The 16,125-nt window shown below is 40.6% G+C and overlaps 1 protein-coding gene across 2 annotated transcripts in view; it reads right to left on the reverse strand.

The window, feature by feature from the left end:
- Positions 1-209: 209 nt before the first annotated feature.
- CFAP91 (cilia and flagella associated protein 91) overlaps positions 210-16,125 on the reverse strand; it is a 51,310-nt gene continuing 35,394 nt past the window's right edge. Inside the window, exons 11-18 of one of the 2 annotated variants that reach the window (XM_058437448.1) lie at positions 15,324-15,440; positions 13,497-13,568; positions 12,129-12,275; positions 8,653-8,878; positions 5,556-5,700; positions 4,920-5,011; positions 1,427-1,588; positions 210-219 (exon numbers count right to left, since the gene is read on the reverse strand). In XM_058437448.1, the coding sequence (XP_058293431.1) occupies positions 1,428-1,588; positions 4,920-5,011; positions 5,556-5,700; positions 8,653-8,878; positions 12,129-12,275; positions 13,497-13,568; positions 15,324-15,440 (960 nt within the window). In that variant the 3' untranslated portion in view covers positions 210-219; position 1,427. Of the gene's footprint in view, positions 220-1,426; positions 1,589-4,919; positions 5,012-5,555; positions 5,705-8,652; positions 8,879-12,128; positions 12,276-13,496; positions 13,569-15,323; positions 15,441-16,125 lie in introns of both variants that reach the window. The other variant, XM_058437447.1, reaches the window with a different exon arrangement.

Genomic DNA, 16,125 nt, shown 5'->3' on the forward strand with positions numbered 1-16,125 from the left:
TTACATGTAATAGATGTTTTATATTTTCAATTATTTCAGAGGTTATTTTACTATTAAAGTCAACAGTTTTTCTGCTGTAATTTACAGCCACAGTTTGATATTTAAGAGTCACTTATTAGCTTTCTCTCTGCAATATTTCTTACCTTCCCTCTCATCTCAACCTTCCTTCCATGATTCCTTTTGATTGAGACTTAAGATTCCATTCTATTGGACCAGAGACTGAAGCAGAGAAATTATTTGTCTAAGATTATACAATTGGTGGCAGAGCTGGCCAATACGCAAAACTTCTGAATGCCAAACTAAAATTTCTCCCTAGCCCTGGTACTTTCCCCAACCTGATGGCTGGCATACCTTCAGGGCAAAACAGCAGCAGATGTGCCTCTACCACGAAAGGGTTGAGGGAGAAAGTATAAGCAAAAAGTTCACTCCATTCCCCTTCTCATGAGAATTTTACTTTCAATTGACTCCCTAGCTCTATTCTCCTAGTGACCTGATAAGGTGATATGTGTCAACTGTGTTATTAAGCAACTTGAACTACTTAAAAATGACCCCTGATTGGCAAATTCCATCTGAACTGGGAGGAATGACTACCTAATAGAAAACCACAACTTTGAGTTTCTGTGAGTATGTTGACTTTTGTAGCTGGGCAAATCCATGGTGGGGACCCTGGAAGCTATTGCCTATGGAATTATTACAAGAGATTCTGGCCCCTGGGGTGTGAAGCTTTTATGCCAGGGCAGTTCCTGTACCCACCCAATGTGAACCTCTTTTCCTTGTATTGTATCTGCACTCCATAAACTAGGGACTAAAGAAAATAGCTATGTGTTCTTCTGTATAGCTATGGCAAGGGCTCCTACAGGAAGAGACATGTCTGATGTTGCCTTGCTGGAAGCTGTTTCCTGTCTTATATTTTTCTAAGTATATTCATGCCAAATATGGTCTGTGTTAGTCTCGTGAGTATGACAGCCTTTAGTTGAGCCCAAGACCAACCCCTGGTGGGCACTGCAGAAGGTGTCTGAGCTAGAATTGGGCAGGCTCTGTGTCTCATACCATGGTTACAACTAGCACAATGCATTAGGGCATACCTTGTCTACTTCTGTAAGAACAAGTTTTTTTATATATAACACTGACACATTCTATAGCTTCATTTGACGAGGTACACGCATGCTAAAAGAACCCATAAAAATAATTTAGAGTCCTACTTTTTGTATCACAAGAGTCTAATTGCTGTAATATCAACTCTAATTTTCTAATAATCTTAACAGTAGATGCCACAACCTAGAGAAAATGTGCCAATTTAAGTGGAAGTCCTCCATTTCTTAAACAGCAATCTTCACATTATGATTGTTAGAGCACAGCACAAAGCTGAACAATGCCACTTTTCTTCCTTTCTCTGCTTTTTTTCCAGGTGGAAAATCAAACTCACCTTAGCTGTTGTTCTCATTTTGAGTTTCTTTCTCAAGTAACATGGCAGCATTTGAGGCCTCATCTTGCTCTCCCTCAGTTAATCTCTTTTGAACCATGCTTTCTGTGTAACTGTGGATGATCTGATGGGCTGCAAGAATATGTTTCTGCTGTGCGTTCTTCACTGTGCCAAAGTAATAGAAAAATTTTCACTCTGAAAGTCTGAACAAAACCATTCCCAAATGTTTCAAGAGAGTCATGATAGAAATAATTTTGCAAACTAAAGGTAAACCCAACCCAAATCTAATTTCTTTCTGCTCCCTCTGTTCCCACTCTCTGGTTCAGCCCAGTCATACTCCTTCCCACCAGGCTTGCCTGCATTCCACTCCTCAGCAGTTTCCCTCACCTGGAATGCCTGCACTCCAAAACCTGGGAAGCTCATGTCCAAGATCCTCCAGGAAGTCTCCTCTGACTACATCAGCCCAGATTTACCACTTAACTGCACTTGAGTTTGTACCAACCTATTCAGCGTTGAAGCACTTCATGTGAGTTACATTTTGTTTGATATCTAGAGTGTAAATAACTTACAAATAAAGACCTTGTCTTATACTTCTCTTTGAGCCTTAGCTCTTAATGTGGAAGGGACTTACAGATTGATGATGAGTTTACGAGCTCATGGCTTTAGAACATAGTCCTAGCTCCAAATTCTTTTTTTTTTTTTTTTGAGACGGAGTCTGGCTCTGTCGCCCAGGCTGGAGTGCAGTGGCGCGATCTCGGCTCACTGCAAGCTCCGCCTCCCGGGTTCACGCCATTCTCCTGCCTCAGCCTCTCCGAGTAGCTGGGACCACAGGCGCCCGCCACCACGCCCGGCTAATTTTTTCTATTTTTAGTAGAGACGGGGTTTCACCGTGGTCTCGATTTCCTGACCTCGTGATCCACCCACCTCGGCCTCCCAAAGTGCTGGGATTACAAGCGTGAGCCACCGTGCCCGGCCCCTAGCTCCAAATTCTAAGAATATTCACTATCAGGGTAAGCACCTAAGCCCTTGGAAAGGAGTAGTGATGATGATGATGTTAGCAGTTTGCATTTGTCCTTACTTTGTGCCAGGTACTGTTTTAAGCAGTTGACATGTAATTATTCATTTAATCCTCCTAGAAGATAGTATTTTAATATCCGCATTCTCAGAAGAAGAAACATGGACACAGAGACATTAGGTAATTTACCCAAAGTCAAATAGCTAGTAAAGGACCGTAAGAAGTACCGTGGATTCTTTGCTGTTTGGGTATCAGCTAGTTTAGATGGGGTAATTCACTCAGCAGTTTTTAGCACTTCACAGTAATATGGTTGAAAAAGTGGGGGCTTTGGAGTCACACAGACCATGGTTCAAATTTGCAAGTCATATGTCTCCAAGAGCTAATTTCCATTAAGTGAAAAATGAGAATATACCTACAACTCTTGAAAGAAATTGAGATACTGTACATTTAAAAATGTTTAGTGAACTTCTTGGAACTTAGCATGCATTTAAAATTTGGCAGTTACTATTATTTATATCTATACACAGGTATCTTTAAGGTCTTTCTGATCCATTGGCTTTTCAAAAAGTGATATATCTCAAAATCATCTGTATATAATATTATCCTAATTTTGGGTAAAGAGTGCATATATAATATATATGGTTCTCATTTGAAAAGAGAGAAAAAAGGTCCTAGTGTGCTCCCTGTTCATATGGCTTTTTTGATTTGGCAAAAATATAAAGGGAAGAGGCTAAGGTCTCACTCAACTTGCCCACAGATAAGTTCCACTGGATTCCTTTAGCTCAAGTCTTCCTCCAAGTTCTCAACTCAGACTCCCAAGGTGGGGGAGGGGATCGCAAACTAGTAAATTTTTTTTTTTTTTTTTTTTTTTAGACAGGTTCTCACTCTGTTGTTCAGGCTGGAATGCAGTGGCACAATCTCGGCTCACTGCAGCCTCCACCTCCTGCGCTCAAGTGATCCTCCCACTTCAGTCTCCCGAGTAGTTGGGACTACAGGTGCACGCCACCACACCTAGCTGATTTTAAAATATTTTTTGTAGTAACTGGGTCTCCCTGTGTTGCCCAGGCTGGTCTCAACTCCTGGATTCAAGTGATCTTCCTGCCCCAGACTCCCAAAGTGCTGGGATTACAGACTTCAGCCACTGCACCCGGCCACAAACTAGTAAATATTAAACCCAGTTTTCCTCCTCTCTTTCAATCCTAGGGTGGAATTCAACCAAGGGTGTAATGGCTTTGAAGCAGGCTGGCCTCATTTTGAACTCAGGAGAAGTGGAAAGGAGTTGCATGTTTTCTTAAGGTCCTAGAAAACATAAGGTCCTTTTATAACATAATGTGACACAGAAATATATTACTTGATCTGAAAATTATTTTTTTTGTATAAGCACTATCATACACTATTGATGCGACTCAACAATCATTTTGTGGGGCAATTTGGTAATATCAAATTGGTAGAACGATCTTTTTGTAAGGAAATTTGGTACTATCTATCAAAATGTAAAATACATATACCTTATATCCCAGCAATTGTACTGTTAGGAATTTACTCTCAGAAGCATGGCCGGGATATGTGTAAAATATATTGATTGAAGCACTGTTAGTAACAGGAAAACAAACTGGAAACAAACTAAATGCTTATCCTTAGGGGGTACTGGTTTAAAAATTACACTACAACCATGCAATGGAAAAATCAGGTATTTCTTTGTCCTCTCCAAATGTGTTAGAACTCCACCATTTCTTTATCCCTGATTAAGCAAATTGAAATGTTAAGCATTTTTCTGCTTAAGCCCATCTGGAATTCCCCTGTATAATTTTCAATGCTTCTGAGCTGCTATTTCACTCAAATATTGGTCTTCTCCTGGTTGCACCCCTCTGTCTAGGATCAAGCCTGCCATCAGCAGTCTCAGAGGTATGGAAAAATCTTATTTTTCTGTTTAAGATAGTATTTTCTCTTTCTCTATTGACTGAAAGCATCAATCTTTAAAAACATGCCACCAGTGACAAATGATAAATTAGGATATTTATACTTGGATGGAGTTCCAGCATAAATAAGCTATTTGGGGTGCAGGCAGAGCAGCAGGGTAGACTTAGACCTTTCTAACACCCCTCCTTTTTAACATTCACGGTTCAGGTGTCCTGCCTCTGAAAGGCTGCTACAATGTGAAAATCTTTTATATGCTCAATATCTGTTTTATGCTTTTTTAAAAAAAAAATACAGCTCTTCTGAAAACTTGGGAACATCCTTTTAAACAAGGTTTGGATTTTGATACTGTCACTCTTAGAACTACAACCCGTCTGTACTAGAGCTGATTATATTCTAGAATCAGACAGCATGAAGAGAACCTGACAAGCTCTGAAATAAGAAAACTCAGTGATGCCCCTTCAGAAATTTCCTTATCCCTCTGTTTAATTTTAAATATCTGGGATATTGAAAATAATTTACATCTTTAAAAAATCCTAAAGTAAAGCATTTACACTGGCTTACCTTTTTCTTTGACAAAGTATTTTTGCACCTCTGGGATCAGAAAACTATAAACCAACTCAGCAACAATCTCCTCTGACTGAAGATAGGTTCGGCTAAAAAATATAAAACAAATTGAATTATTCCTGGTTTTTTCACTTGAGCTGCTGATTTATGCTTTCCTGCTGTGTAAGCAAATCCATTCAAATCCCACCATCACCTTTTCCTTGATTAAGTGATCTGAAATAACACATTCCTGGCAAGTTTGTTTAACTCCACAAAAAAATTTGGATTTGACCCTGTCCTTCAGTTACCCTGCCTGCCAGGAAAGGAATGTTGGAAACACAGCTTATACATAGAAGCCAGCAACCTTGGGATGAAGTCCCAGTAATGTTGCACACACGTATTCACATTGTTTTCATGCTTCCGAGTATTCTGAAAGTAAGTAATGAGAGTAATCTAGATTGCAGAGGATAACTGAGAATACATACGGAGGTATACGCATATTGGCTTCTCAAGAGTTATGTTAATAAAACAATGGACGCTGAAGTATGAGTTATTTGTTTCTACTTGGTGGTGAAATTGTAAGCTCTTGAAAAAATATATATGAGTACCAGCAAATGGCCTTTCCATTCTACAGTCTGTTCTCTTGATACACACCGGCTTTCCATTTCATAAGCAATGTCATTGATTTTCTCAGCCATCTTCTCTATTTCTGCCCTGGCTTGTTCTTCTGCAGTATTCGCTTCGGTATTCAGTATTATGTCTTCTAGGTAGGAGCTTATAGTACTATGGTGGACTTTAACTACCTGCAAAAAACAATAATACCCTCACTAAAACAGGTATGCTGTTGTAAACAACACAAGAAAAATACACAAACATTGGTTAACTTTTTCTAGCTCATATATTTCATTTATTAAGTCAACAGTCCCTTCACTAATCATTCACTTTCTTTAACATCTCATAGTCTATTTCTCATCCGCCTACCTACTCACTCTGGGCAGTCCACACCCATTTAGCCCATTTCAGAATTATGGATTTTATTGGGTCGGGGGGCACCCAATAAGACAGCACTGCTGAAGGATCATGGGCTTCAGAGTCAATAACGCTGGTTCAAATCCTGGCTTTGTTCTTACCAGCAACATGACTTGGTCAAACTACCTAACTGTAGCACAGACTAGGAGGTATTCTCCAATGTCCTTTCTCTCCTTCCTCTTACATAATAGAACTCCTGGATTTTAGCTAGGCAAACAGGTGCCTAGAATAAAGACTACATTTCCTAGCACCCACAAGAGCTGGATTGCCCATATGACCACGTTCTGACCAAAGAAAGGATTCTTAAAGGGAAAGACCTGGCTTCCTTTTTTCTCTCTTCATTTCTCCTTTCATGAGGACATAATGCTGGAACACCAGCAATCATCTTAAATTGCCAGAAGGGCTACGACCTAGGAACAGAAGAGCAGAAATCTAGAAGGATCCTGGGTCTCTAATGAATTTATTGAACTATCATACCAGCCCTTGACTGCTTCTTTTTAAAGTTTACTTGAAATCATGAAATAGGATACAGATTTTAAAAGTGCATTGCAAGCAAACTCAGAGATTAGAAAAATAAAACAAAATAAAAAGTACAGAGCACATAAATGCACAGTGTAATGAATTAGGGTAAAGTCAGAACCCATGTATTATAGTAACTGCCAGTATCTCAGAAGGTCACCATGGTTTCTTCCTTTACCACAGCACCTTCCCACTTTCATGGTAAACACTTTCTTTTCTCTATAATTTTGCTCCCTAGGTATGTAACCATAAGCAAAGTAGTTTAGTTTTGCCTGCTTTACAGGTGTATGTATATAGAAAGATTAAGCATCAACTGTGGCATACTTAGTTTTGCCTGTATATGTATGCTGTCTCCTCAACAGATTATCAGCTTCTTAGAGGTAGGGCATTTTTCTGTTTCATGTCTAAACATAGCTTTGTATCTGAGATAATGCCTGGGACTCAGTAACAATTCAGTACCTGTTTCTGGATTGGCACTTCGGCACAATTCTGAGTATATGATACCGTACACCTGTGTGTAAAACATCAACCTTCAATCCCTATGCCTTCTCTACGGGAGAGTCTCAATGGACAGTTTAATACGGTATCAACCAAACAACTAACCAACCAAAATATATCTGCTGAATGCCTATTAGGTACAGGGATCGATGCTGTGTTGTGCAAGGCACAAAGGGAATATACAATATTCATGCTCTCATAGAGCCCACCCTCTTATTCAGGAAGCAAGTTGCATCTATATGGATCAATTAGACAGCTCAGTCATGTAATAGTAGAGAGGTAGAAAGTTTACTATGGTCCATCCATAGCCATATATGTACCTGTGTGTTTATGTATATCTTTATAAATGTGTAAATTTCTGGACACGTTTGTGCGTGTATGTATGTGAATAAGGAAACGTGTGGCTATGTGTGCTCCTCTATGTCTTGCTAATATTGTGCACACCAGATTATATTTGTAAATATGTCCTCATGTATGTGCCTGCAAAAATGTATATGTATTTAAAGATGAGTCTATGACTTTATATCTGTGTTTCTCACTATCTATATGCATATTTTGGAAATTTATTAAATATTACATTTCTGGTTCATAATTTATGTGCAAGCATATTTCTCTTCAAGAGAACCTGTTTGAATGGAGGTTGGGGAAGTAGGATGGAAAATAGTCATTATATTTTAATTAGGAAGGTTGAGAATTAAAATGTGGATGATATTTGAATCTGTGGGTCCATAGCTGGGTACATTTTTTACCTAAGTGGTTCTTAAATCAGGCTAGAAGGGCTATATTAACCCTTTCTTGCCCTTGCTAGACAGAGCTGATGTTTTCTGACATCATTCCCATTTAGAAGATATCTTCCTAAGAAGCTTTTTGACCAGCTTTTCCCTTTCTCTGCTTTTGTGTATAGTAGCTCCTCTGTTCCATTTCTTCTTATTTTCATCCCCAGCTATTCTTCCCATCCCCAGCTGGTTCTTCCTTAGTGATATTAGGTAAAGGATGGCAAGTTCTGATTCGCCAATAATTTCTAAATCTCAGTCACTCTTTTTGAAGAAAAGTGTGTTAAGATTGGTAGGAGGCTAGAAGCTGGTCACCAACTTCCAAATTTACATCTTCAGCCAAACCCTCATTTCTAAATTCCATCTTGTAGATGCATCTACTGAAACAATACCTCTGCTTAGATGTCCCAAACGAAATATAAATTGATTTCCTGATTCCTCCCCTGCCCCTAAGCTTATTCCTCTCTCAACTTTCCTGCCTCAGGAAGTAATACCATCATCTTCCAGTTGCTTAAGCCCGACACTGGCTGTAATACTCGACTTCCTGTCTCTCACTCTGGCCTTCACTATTTCAACATCTCCTTCCTGGCCGCCTGGTTCCCCCTCTGTCCTCCCTACAGCCTGTGCTCCACACAGCAAGTGAAGTAACTGGCTTAAAATGTGTCTCTGGGTCCTACTTGTTTCCTTCATGGAACTCATTACATTTTCTAATTCTATACACGTGCGTATTATGTGTTATTTACGCTTTAGGAGAGAAGGGATCGTGTCTGGGTTTTTTCCTCCAAAGTTTCCCACAATGCCTTTGTAGAGTGCCTGGCATACAGTAGGAACCCAATGCATAAACAAAAGCCAAATGCCATTTTATGTCATCAGCTTCCTTTGGTTTTACTTGGCTCCTTCTAGGCAGCTTCCATACACCCAGCTGCCCCTACTTGCCTCCTTAAATATCTCGTCCTCTTCCCGCAGGCGCTGTTTTTCCACCTGGCGCCGACCACACTCTTCAGCCTCTCGTACCCGCCGCTGGCGCTCGGCCAGCATGACAAAGGCATGGATCCTCCTCTCCTCCTGCAGTCTCACCAGCTCTTTGGACAGGAAGTCAAACATGTCTGCTAGTGCCCTTCCTTCCAGTCCAGCCAAATGGTTTTCAACCAGTGAGACCTTGAAAAGAATAACATAACTTTAAGGACACAAATTCCACTATGAGTGGTGATTATTAGAAGAGGCGCTGGATTGCTCAAAAGTCTTGGCAGTCAATTCACTTTCAGAATGCATTTAATTTTTACTGGGAATATTACCTCTCGATTGGCTCCAACCAAAGTTCTTATGAGGAAAACTGAGGCACGAGAAAGTAGATTGTTTGGTCAGTCACTGATGGACCACAGCCCTCAAATAAGCAAGAGGATTTAGCAAGACTTTTCTGTTAGTGACCATGGAGAATGGGTTTTTTTTCTTTCAATTTTATCGACAAGGTAAAGTGTGTCTTCTCAGACATGAAGGGAAATGTCAAGTTTTTATTAAAGATAATATTGGAGTTTAATCAAATTGAATCTCCTAGAAATTCACTCTTGATATCTGTTAATTTTTTCAATATCTTTCCTTTCACACAAGTTAGGAGTTAAGATCTTGAACAACATGAAAGTAGAAAACCTTGGTACTTTTTACTCTTTTAATAACTTTGAAGTCATTAACAACAATATTTGAAATAGCACAGGAATGGCTCAGCATGGTGGCTCAGGCCTGTAATCCCAGCACTTTGGGAGGCTGAGGCGGGTGGATCACCTGAGGTCAGGAGTTCGAGACCAGCCTGGCCAATATGGCAAAACCCCATCTCTAATAAAAATACAAAAATTAGCCAGGCGTGGTGGTGCGTGCCTGTAATCCCAGCTACTTGGGAGCCTGAGGCAGGAGAATTGCCTGAGCCCAGGAGGCAGAGGTCGCAGTGAGCCGAGATCATGCCACTGTACTCCAGCCTGGGTGACAGAGTGAGACTCCATCTCAGAAAAAAAAAAAAAAAAAAAGCACAGGAAACAGACCAAATGTCCATCTAATCACTGAGGCAAAATTAGTAACCCATTGTGCTCTCTGCCAGAAGTCAGCTATAGTGCCTATTTATGAATCCCTGTGTCCTGGCTTTGACATATGGAGAAGAAAAGTGTAATTAGACTTTGCAACTTCATCCCCTTTCCTCTCCTACCCTTGGTTGTAAGGGAAAAGGGCTCATCTTCCAGTCACATGCCACCATCTCAGTGACAGTTCTCCCTCTATGCTCAGCTCCCTTCCTGGTTTCTATATGAAGGGAGGGAATACTCAGTTCTCAGAGGCCATGGGGCTATGGGTAAAAGCATCAGTCAAGTGTGGTTGTTGGCCCCACCACCACCCATCTTCATCCTCACCTGCCTCCTAGCCCACACACTTTCTAACCACAAAGTTCAACTTTACTTATATAATAGGGAGAGATGGAAAGAAAGGGCAAAGCTAAGAGCATTTCACTACTCCTTCCATTCATAAACAGTAGATACTCAGCCCACAGATCACAAATAGATTATCTCCTTTTCTCCAGGGAGCATAAGCTCCCTCACTCGGGGTCAGGTGCAACCTTGAAATTCCTGAAGTGGCTAGAAATCCTGCTCATGTTTAGCCTCTTCTCTCAGCAAGAAATCTGGGTATGCACAGGCAGTACAATCTAATTTGAAATTAAGGGAAATGTTTAGGGAGGGGATTCCACTGTAGTGACAGAAAGTACTGTGTTACATAATTGGGGGTTGTGCATTTTCTGGACTGTTTTCCACAGAAATATAAGGGGGGAAAGGGGCAGACCGGCATTGCTGCAGGTATACGTGAGGTGCTCACTCCCTCAGATCCCTGCATATATCCAGGGTGTATCAGGTACAGCTGAAGGTAAGCAGTGAGTCCTTGGCTAAGTGACAGCTTTGCCCATTACCTCCTCCCTTAGCAGTAAGCTGACACGATTTCACTCACACGTATATCCACTAAATGGAATAAATGAGCTGAGAGGCCTGGGTTAGCTTAGCTGTACCCACTAAAGTCATGATCAGAAACCTGAAAGGGCCAACGAGAGCATTTTTTCATCCACAGTCTCAGGGCCCAGCACTTCCAGGGCATTCTGCTCCTTATGTGAGCTTTTCCAGGACTCTAGGACTTCTAGATTCAGGGACTCCAGCGTTCACATTCTCCTCTTCCTTCTCTGTTGGGTCTCACAGCCTGTGGCTTGCTTCCTCCCCATTCTGCCTCGCCCCCCAAAAGTTCCCCAAGCTCAGCAACCATCCATGGTGCTGCTGTCATGTGAAAGAAAGAAAGTTGTGGTCATTTCCAGGCTGCTTACCATTTGTGCCCAACTCCTACATAACACAAGAGTTATGTATGTTGCTAAAGGGAGGTCATATTAACTAAGTATTACTTCCCTATAACACTAAATTATGTGCAAATTGATTCTTTTTCAGATTGACTTACAGAAAAGTGGGAGAGGGAGTAAAATAAAGTGTAGCTATACTATGTCAATAACATTTAAAAGTGTGTATATATATAGACAAACATTGGAAGAAAATAGGAAAAATACTTACAGTTCTTGGTTTGGAGCTGTAATTCTTAGCTGTGTCAGGCAGCACACAGCTGGGAGGTCATGATGAAAGTCACCACATATCATGAAACAGTAACACATTTAATATGCAGTTTAACCAGCACGAGCTATGACAGCTCTAAAACTCCAAAATAAATGCTTATATTTTAAGATAAATCTTATTTCTCACTTTTTTCATGTTGCTTTTGTTATTTATTCAGTCTACAAAGCCCTCACTAACTGAAATACAATAGTCACTGGATATTTGGGGAAAAAATGGAAGGAAAAAAATCTTGAAAAGAATGCATTAGTTTTGTTTTGTTGTTATTGTTTTGCAAATAAAGAAAAAATAACACAATATTCAAATCAGTAAGGGCACATCCCCAGTCAAATTAAGGATGACAGCAGCATTATTTAAGAATTCCAGCACTTTGGGAAGCCGAGGCGGGTGGATCACCTGAGGTCAGGAGTTTGAGACCAGCCTGGCCAATATGGCGAAACCCCGTCTTTACTAAGAATATGAAAATTAGCCAGGCATGGTGGCGCAGGCCTGTAGTCCCAGCTCAGGAGACTGAGGCAGGAGAATCACTTGAACACGTGAGGCAGAGGTTGCAGTGAGCCAAGACTGCGTCACTGCACTTCAGCCTGGGTGATAGAGTGAAACTCCGTCTCACACACACACACACACAAAAATGCTGACAGAGTGATGGGATCGTGGGGCTGTTTCTTTTTCATCATTTCATTAATTTTTATTATAATGTTGCTGTACGATGATAAACTCAAGGGAGAAAATCTAACAAGAAAGTAACAAGAAAACAAAAAAAGGAAAACCTTGTGCTCATGCAAGTTCCTCTGCCGCTGTAAAGCCAGGGTCACTTGCTTCTCGGCTTTTTTCACCAGCTTTTCATCTTCTTGTAGTGCGTGGCAGGTGCGCAACTCCTGGATCAACTCCAGTCGCTTTTCTTTCCCTTCAAACATCTGTATCAAATCAAATCAAAGAGAGACCTGCAAGTTACCATCCCCTTATGCCAAGCACTAGGAGTCACACGCAGTGACTTGGTGAGACACTTGTGAACAGTGGGTTCTGTCCTGCCTTTTGGGTTCCACAGAGCAGATGTGTCCCACAGAGCTAGAGTTCAGCCCTCTTTTCTGTGCCTTCAGCTTCTCAGGCAGAGAATGGGCTTAGTTTTCAGTGAGCTGTGCTTAATTTCTGAGAATGCCTCTCAAGGACAAGATGACAACTCCAGGGTCATCTTAAGAAACCAGAACCTTCCCCTCATTTCCTGTGCTCCTTCCCTAATAAGCCTGAGAATGGCATTTTTCGTGGCCATATTTTCTTTTCCAATAAATCTGTCCCTGGTTTGTAATAATCTGTTGTCTGAATTTAACTGTGGCATTTCTCTTGGGAAAATACTGAAAGGAGAGTAAAGAACAATGTTAAACACAAATCGTTCATCCAGCTGATTTGCTCATCATATCTGAATCTCTTATGAGTTACAGCTGCCTGGGAACAAAAATTAACTGGGGCTTTATATCAGTCCATTTTTTAAGTGAAGTGTGCCTGCTCCAGCAACACAAATAATCTGGCTATGGCTTTACAGTCGGGAAGACCAGAGCTGAATTTGCTGGCAGATAACTAAATCTCCCTCAGACTCAGATTACTTGCCTGTAAAATGAGATTATGGATAGGAAAAAAAATGAGACGACACATGTAGAGCAAAGAATAAATAGTGTGGGCATATAGTAAGGGTTCAAAACCATAGTTTATTATTTAGCTCTTTCATTTATAATGTAGGGATTGCCAGACATATGCAAACTCAAATAATTGTATTATGACTGTGGAAAATTAGGGAATCCACCTGGTTGATAATGCTTAAATAGCCAAAATTCAGGTGAGAAAATGTATGGATTTAACAATTCCAAAGAAGAAGTGAGTTTCATACTGCCTTAGTTACAACCATGGAAAATAGCAGGTAGGTCCTTCCTGTCTCTCTCTTTGACACTGTGCCACTCACCCGGACAAACGATGCCATTAGAAGGAAATGGGTCACCAGAAGGAAATGGGTAGGCAACTCGAGTTTAGCTGAATAGGATAGCAGGGTGCAAAAGGGAATTCACTCCAAGGAACCAAGCACATATACATTCTAAAAAATTTATTCTCAAAAGAGAAAAGCAGGGCCAGTGGTTGGACCTACACACCATGTTCTGAACGACTCTGCCCCGGAGTAACTTTTGAAGGTAGATCACAGCCATTTCTATTTCTTCTTCTTCCTAAAAGAACAAAGGGAGAACCAAGCAGCTTGCGAACTGCAGCAGTCCAACCATCAAATATTCTTTTGAAGACTTATTTCAAGCAAAACAGACTGTGCTAGATGCCGAAAAGATTTAAAGAGAAATAAAAGATGGTCCCTGCCCTTATTGAACATACAGTATTTTAATGTTACTTACATTAGAATTCATTATTTTTCATCATTAACAAATCATATTACAAGCAAAAAATTCACTCCCTGCCATGCTATCCCTAGAAATGAAACCACTTTCATCTCCTTATATTCCTTTCCAGCAAAATATTTCTTAAAGCAACAAGTATTGCTTATAACATCATTTTGCAACAGGATTTTTCATGTTTGATCATCAGTAGACACAAATACAGCTAGTCTATGTCAGAGTAAGGTACTTCTCACAAGAATTTAGCTACGCTGATAAAATCAGAATATAAGAGACAAGGTTAGCCATCTATAAAAATCATCTTAAAAACTCTGTGTCCAAAGCAGAAAACGCAGGGTCTGGAAATCTAATTAAGATTCCTTTGAATATAAAAAGAAAACAGCAGCCTAATCGATGACACTAACACACATGAAAGACAATGTGCTGTCAGGCTGGGCACAGTGGCTCATGCCTGTAATCCTAGCACTTTGGGAGGCCGGGGCAGGTGGATCACCTGAGGTCAAGAGTTTGAGACCAGCTTGGCCAACATGGCAACACCCGGTCTCTACTAAAACTACAAAAATTAGCTGGGCGTGGTGACACATGCCTGTAGTCCCAGCTACTCATGAGGCTGAGGCAGGAGAATCACTTGAACCCAGGAGGCAGAGGTTGCAGTGAGCCAAGGTTGCACCACTGCACTCCAGCCTGGGTGACAGAGCGAGATTCTGTCTCAAAAAAAAAAAAAAAAAGAGACAATGTGTCAACCAAAGGCCTGCACAAAGTCTAGAAAAGAGAATGTTGTCCAGCAGCACATCCCCGCCGGCTGGTGGGAGTTTCTGGTCCCTCTGCAGGAGCCACTCATCAGAGGTAGTAACAGGTATTAGTGTGGTCTCCCACCAACACCTGCCCTCAGCCAAGAAACACACCAGCCTTCTGAATACAATCTGGCTTCTTGTGAGGACTGTCCCATACTGAGAGATAATGTGCTGAGCAGCCAAGAGGAACAGCCTGATCCAGTGGGCAGTTATAGTTCTCTCTGTAAAGTAATAAATTTGCATCACGGCATCTCTAACAGTTCCTGTGGATTTGTCTAGTCTGAGTCAGTCCTCTAAATCCTAACCAACTCTGACACCTTGTTCAAATTGAGTCTGGTGAGACGTGGCCCTGGGCAGGGCCCTTTGAGTCATTCCCATCCCAGAAGCAAGCCCGTCTTGATGACACCTCTGGCATTTCGTTCCTCTTCGACTCCAACAGTCACCAGCCATCTCTCCATGTGGGAAGATAGCTATGGTAGCTGATCATCACTCAATCTTCTTTTGCTATTTCATATACATGAACACTACCTTCTGATGCTGATTTTTCATGGAAAGATTTTTTAAATTGTGTTTTTATTTTTGAAAAGGACTGGGTTTAGATTTCATTTCATCTCATTTGTTTTTGTGTGTCTGATGTTTGATACATAAGAATAAAGACAATATTTAAGTCAGAGCTTGGGAAACTAACACTGCTAAATTAGATTTGCTTTAAGCTAAACTATCCTAAGAATAAGCTGACAACGATATTGAATTTAGCATTTCAACCAAAAAGTTTCCAACTTACATTGGACGTCATTTCCAAGGTTGGAGTTGGAAGCCGAGGTTGAGGTACTGGGTTTCTTTGAAGGAAGCGAGGGGGTTTCTTTGCTTCAAGAACTTTATTCTTCTTATCCAACAGTGCCTGAAATAATGCCAATTAATATAATCTCTTTTTTTTTTAACAAAAATTTGCATAAATTTAAGGGGTAAAAGTGCAGTTTTTTACATGAATATATTACATAATGGTGAAATCTAGGCTTTTAGCATACTCATCACCTGAATAATGTATATTGTACCCTATATTTTCCTTCATTACCAGATCTAGGTCACAGATATAAATATTAATCAGAATATTAATATTCTCTATGGTGACGCTAGGTCAGCTTGAGAAACACAAGAATGAGTGTATCTCCCAAGAGGTGCTACGATGTTCCTAAAAATATGTTAACCGACCAGCCTGACGACCAACATAGAGAAACACCATCTGTACTAAAAATACAAAATTAGCCGGGCATGGTGGTGCATGCCTGTAATCCCAGCTACTCGGGAGGCTGAGGCAGGAGAATCACCTGAACCTGGGAGGCAGAAGTTGCAGTGAGCTGAGATTGTGCCATTGCACTCCAGCCTGGGCAACAAGAGCAAAGCTCCATCTCAAAAAAAAAAAAAAAGAAAAAGAAAAGTTAACCACTGACTAAACATGGTTATATTCTTGGTTTATTCATCAAATGATGAGTAGATAAATAAAATGTGGTATATCCACACAATGGAATGTTATACAATCATAAAAAAAGAATGAAGTACTGAGATGTGTTAAAACCTGGATGAAC

The sequence above is a fragment of the Hylobates moloch genome, unplaced genomic scaffold (assembly GCF_009828535.3).
Source record: "Hylobates moloch isolate HMO894 unplaced genomic scaffold, HMol_V3 SCAFFOLD_4, whole genome shotgun sequence".
In the NCBI taxonomy this organism is placed as follows: Eukaryota; Metazoa; Chordata; class Mammalia; order Primates; family Hylobatidae; genus Hylobates; species Hylobates moloch.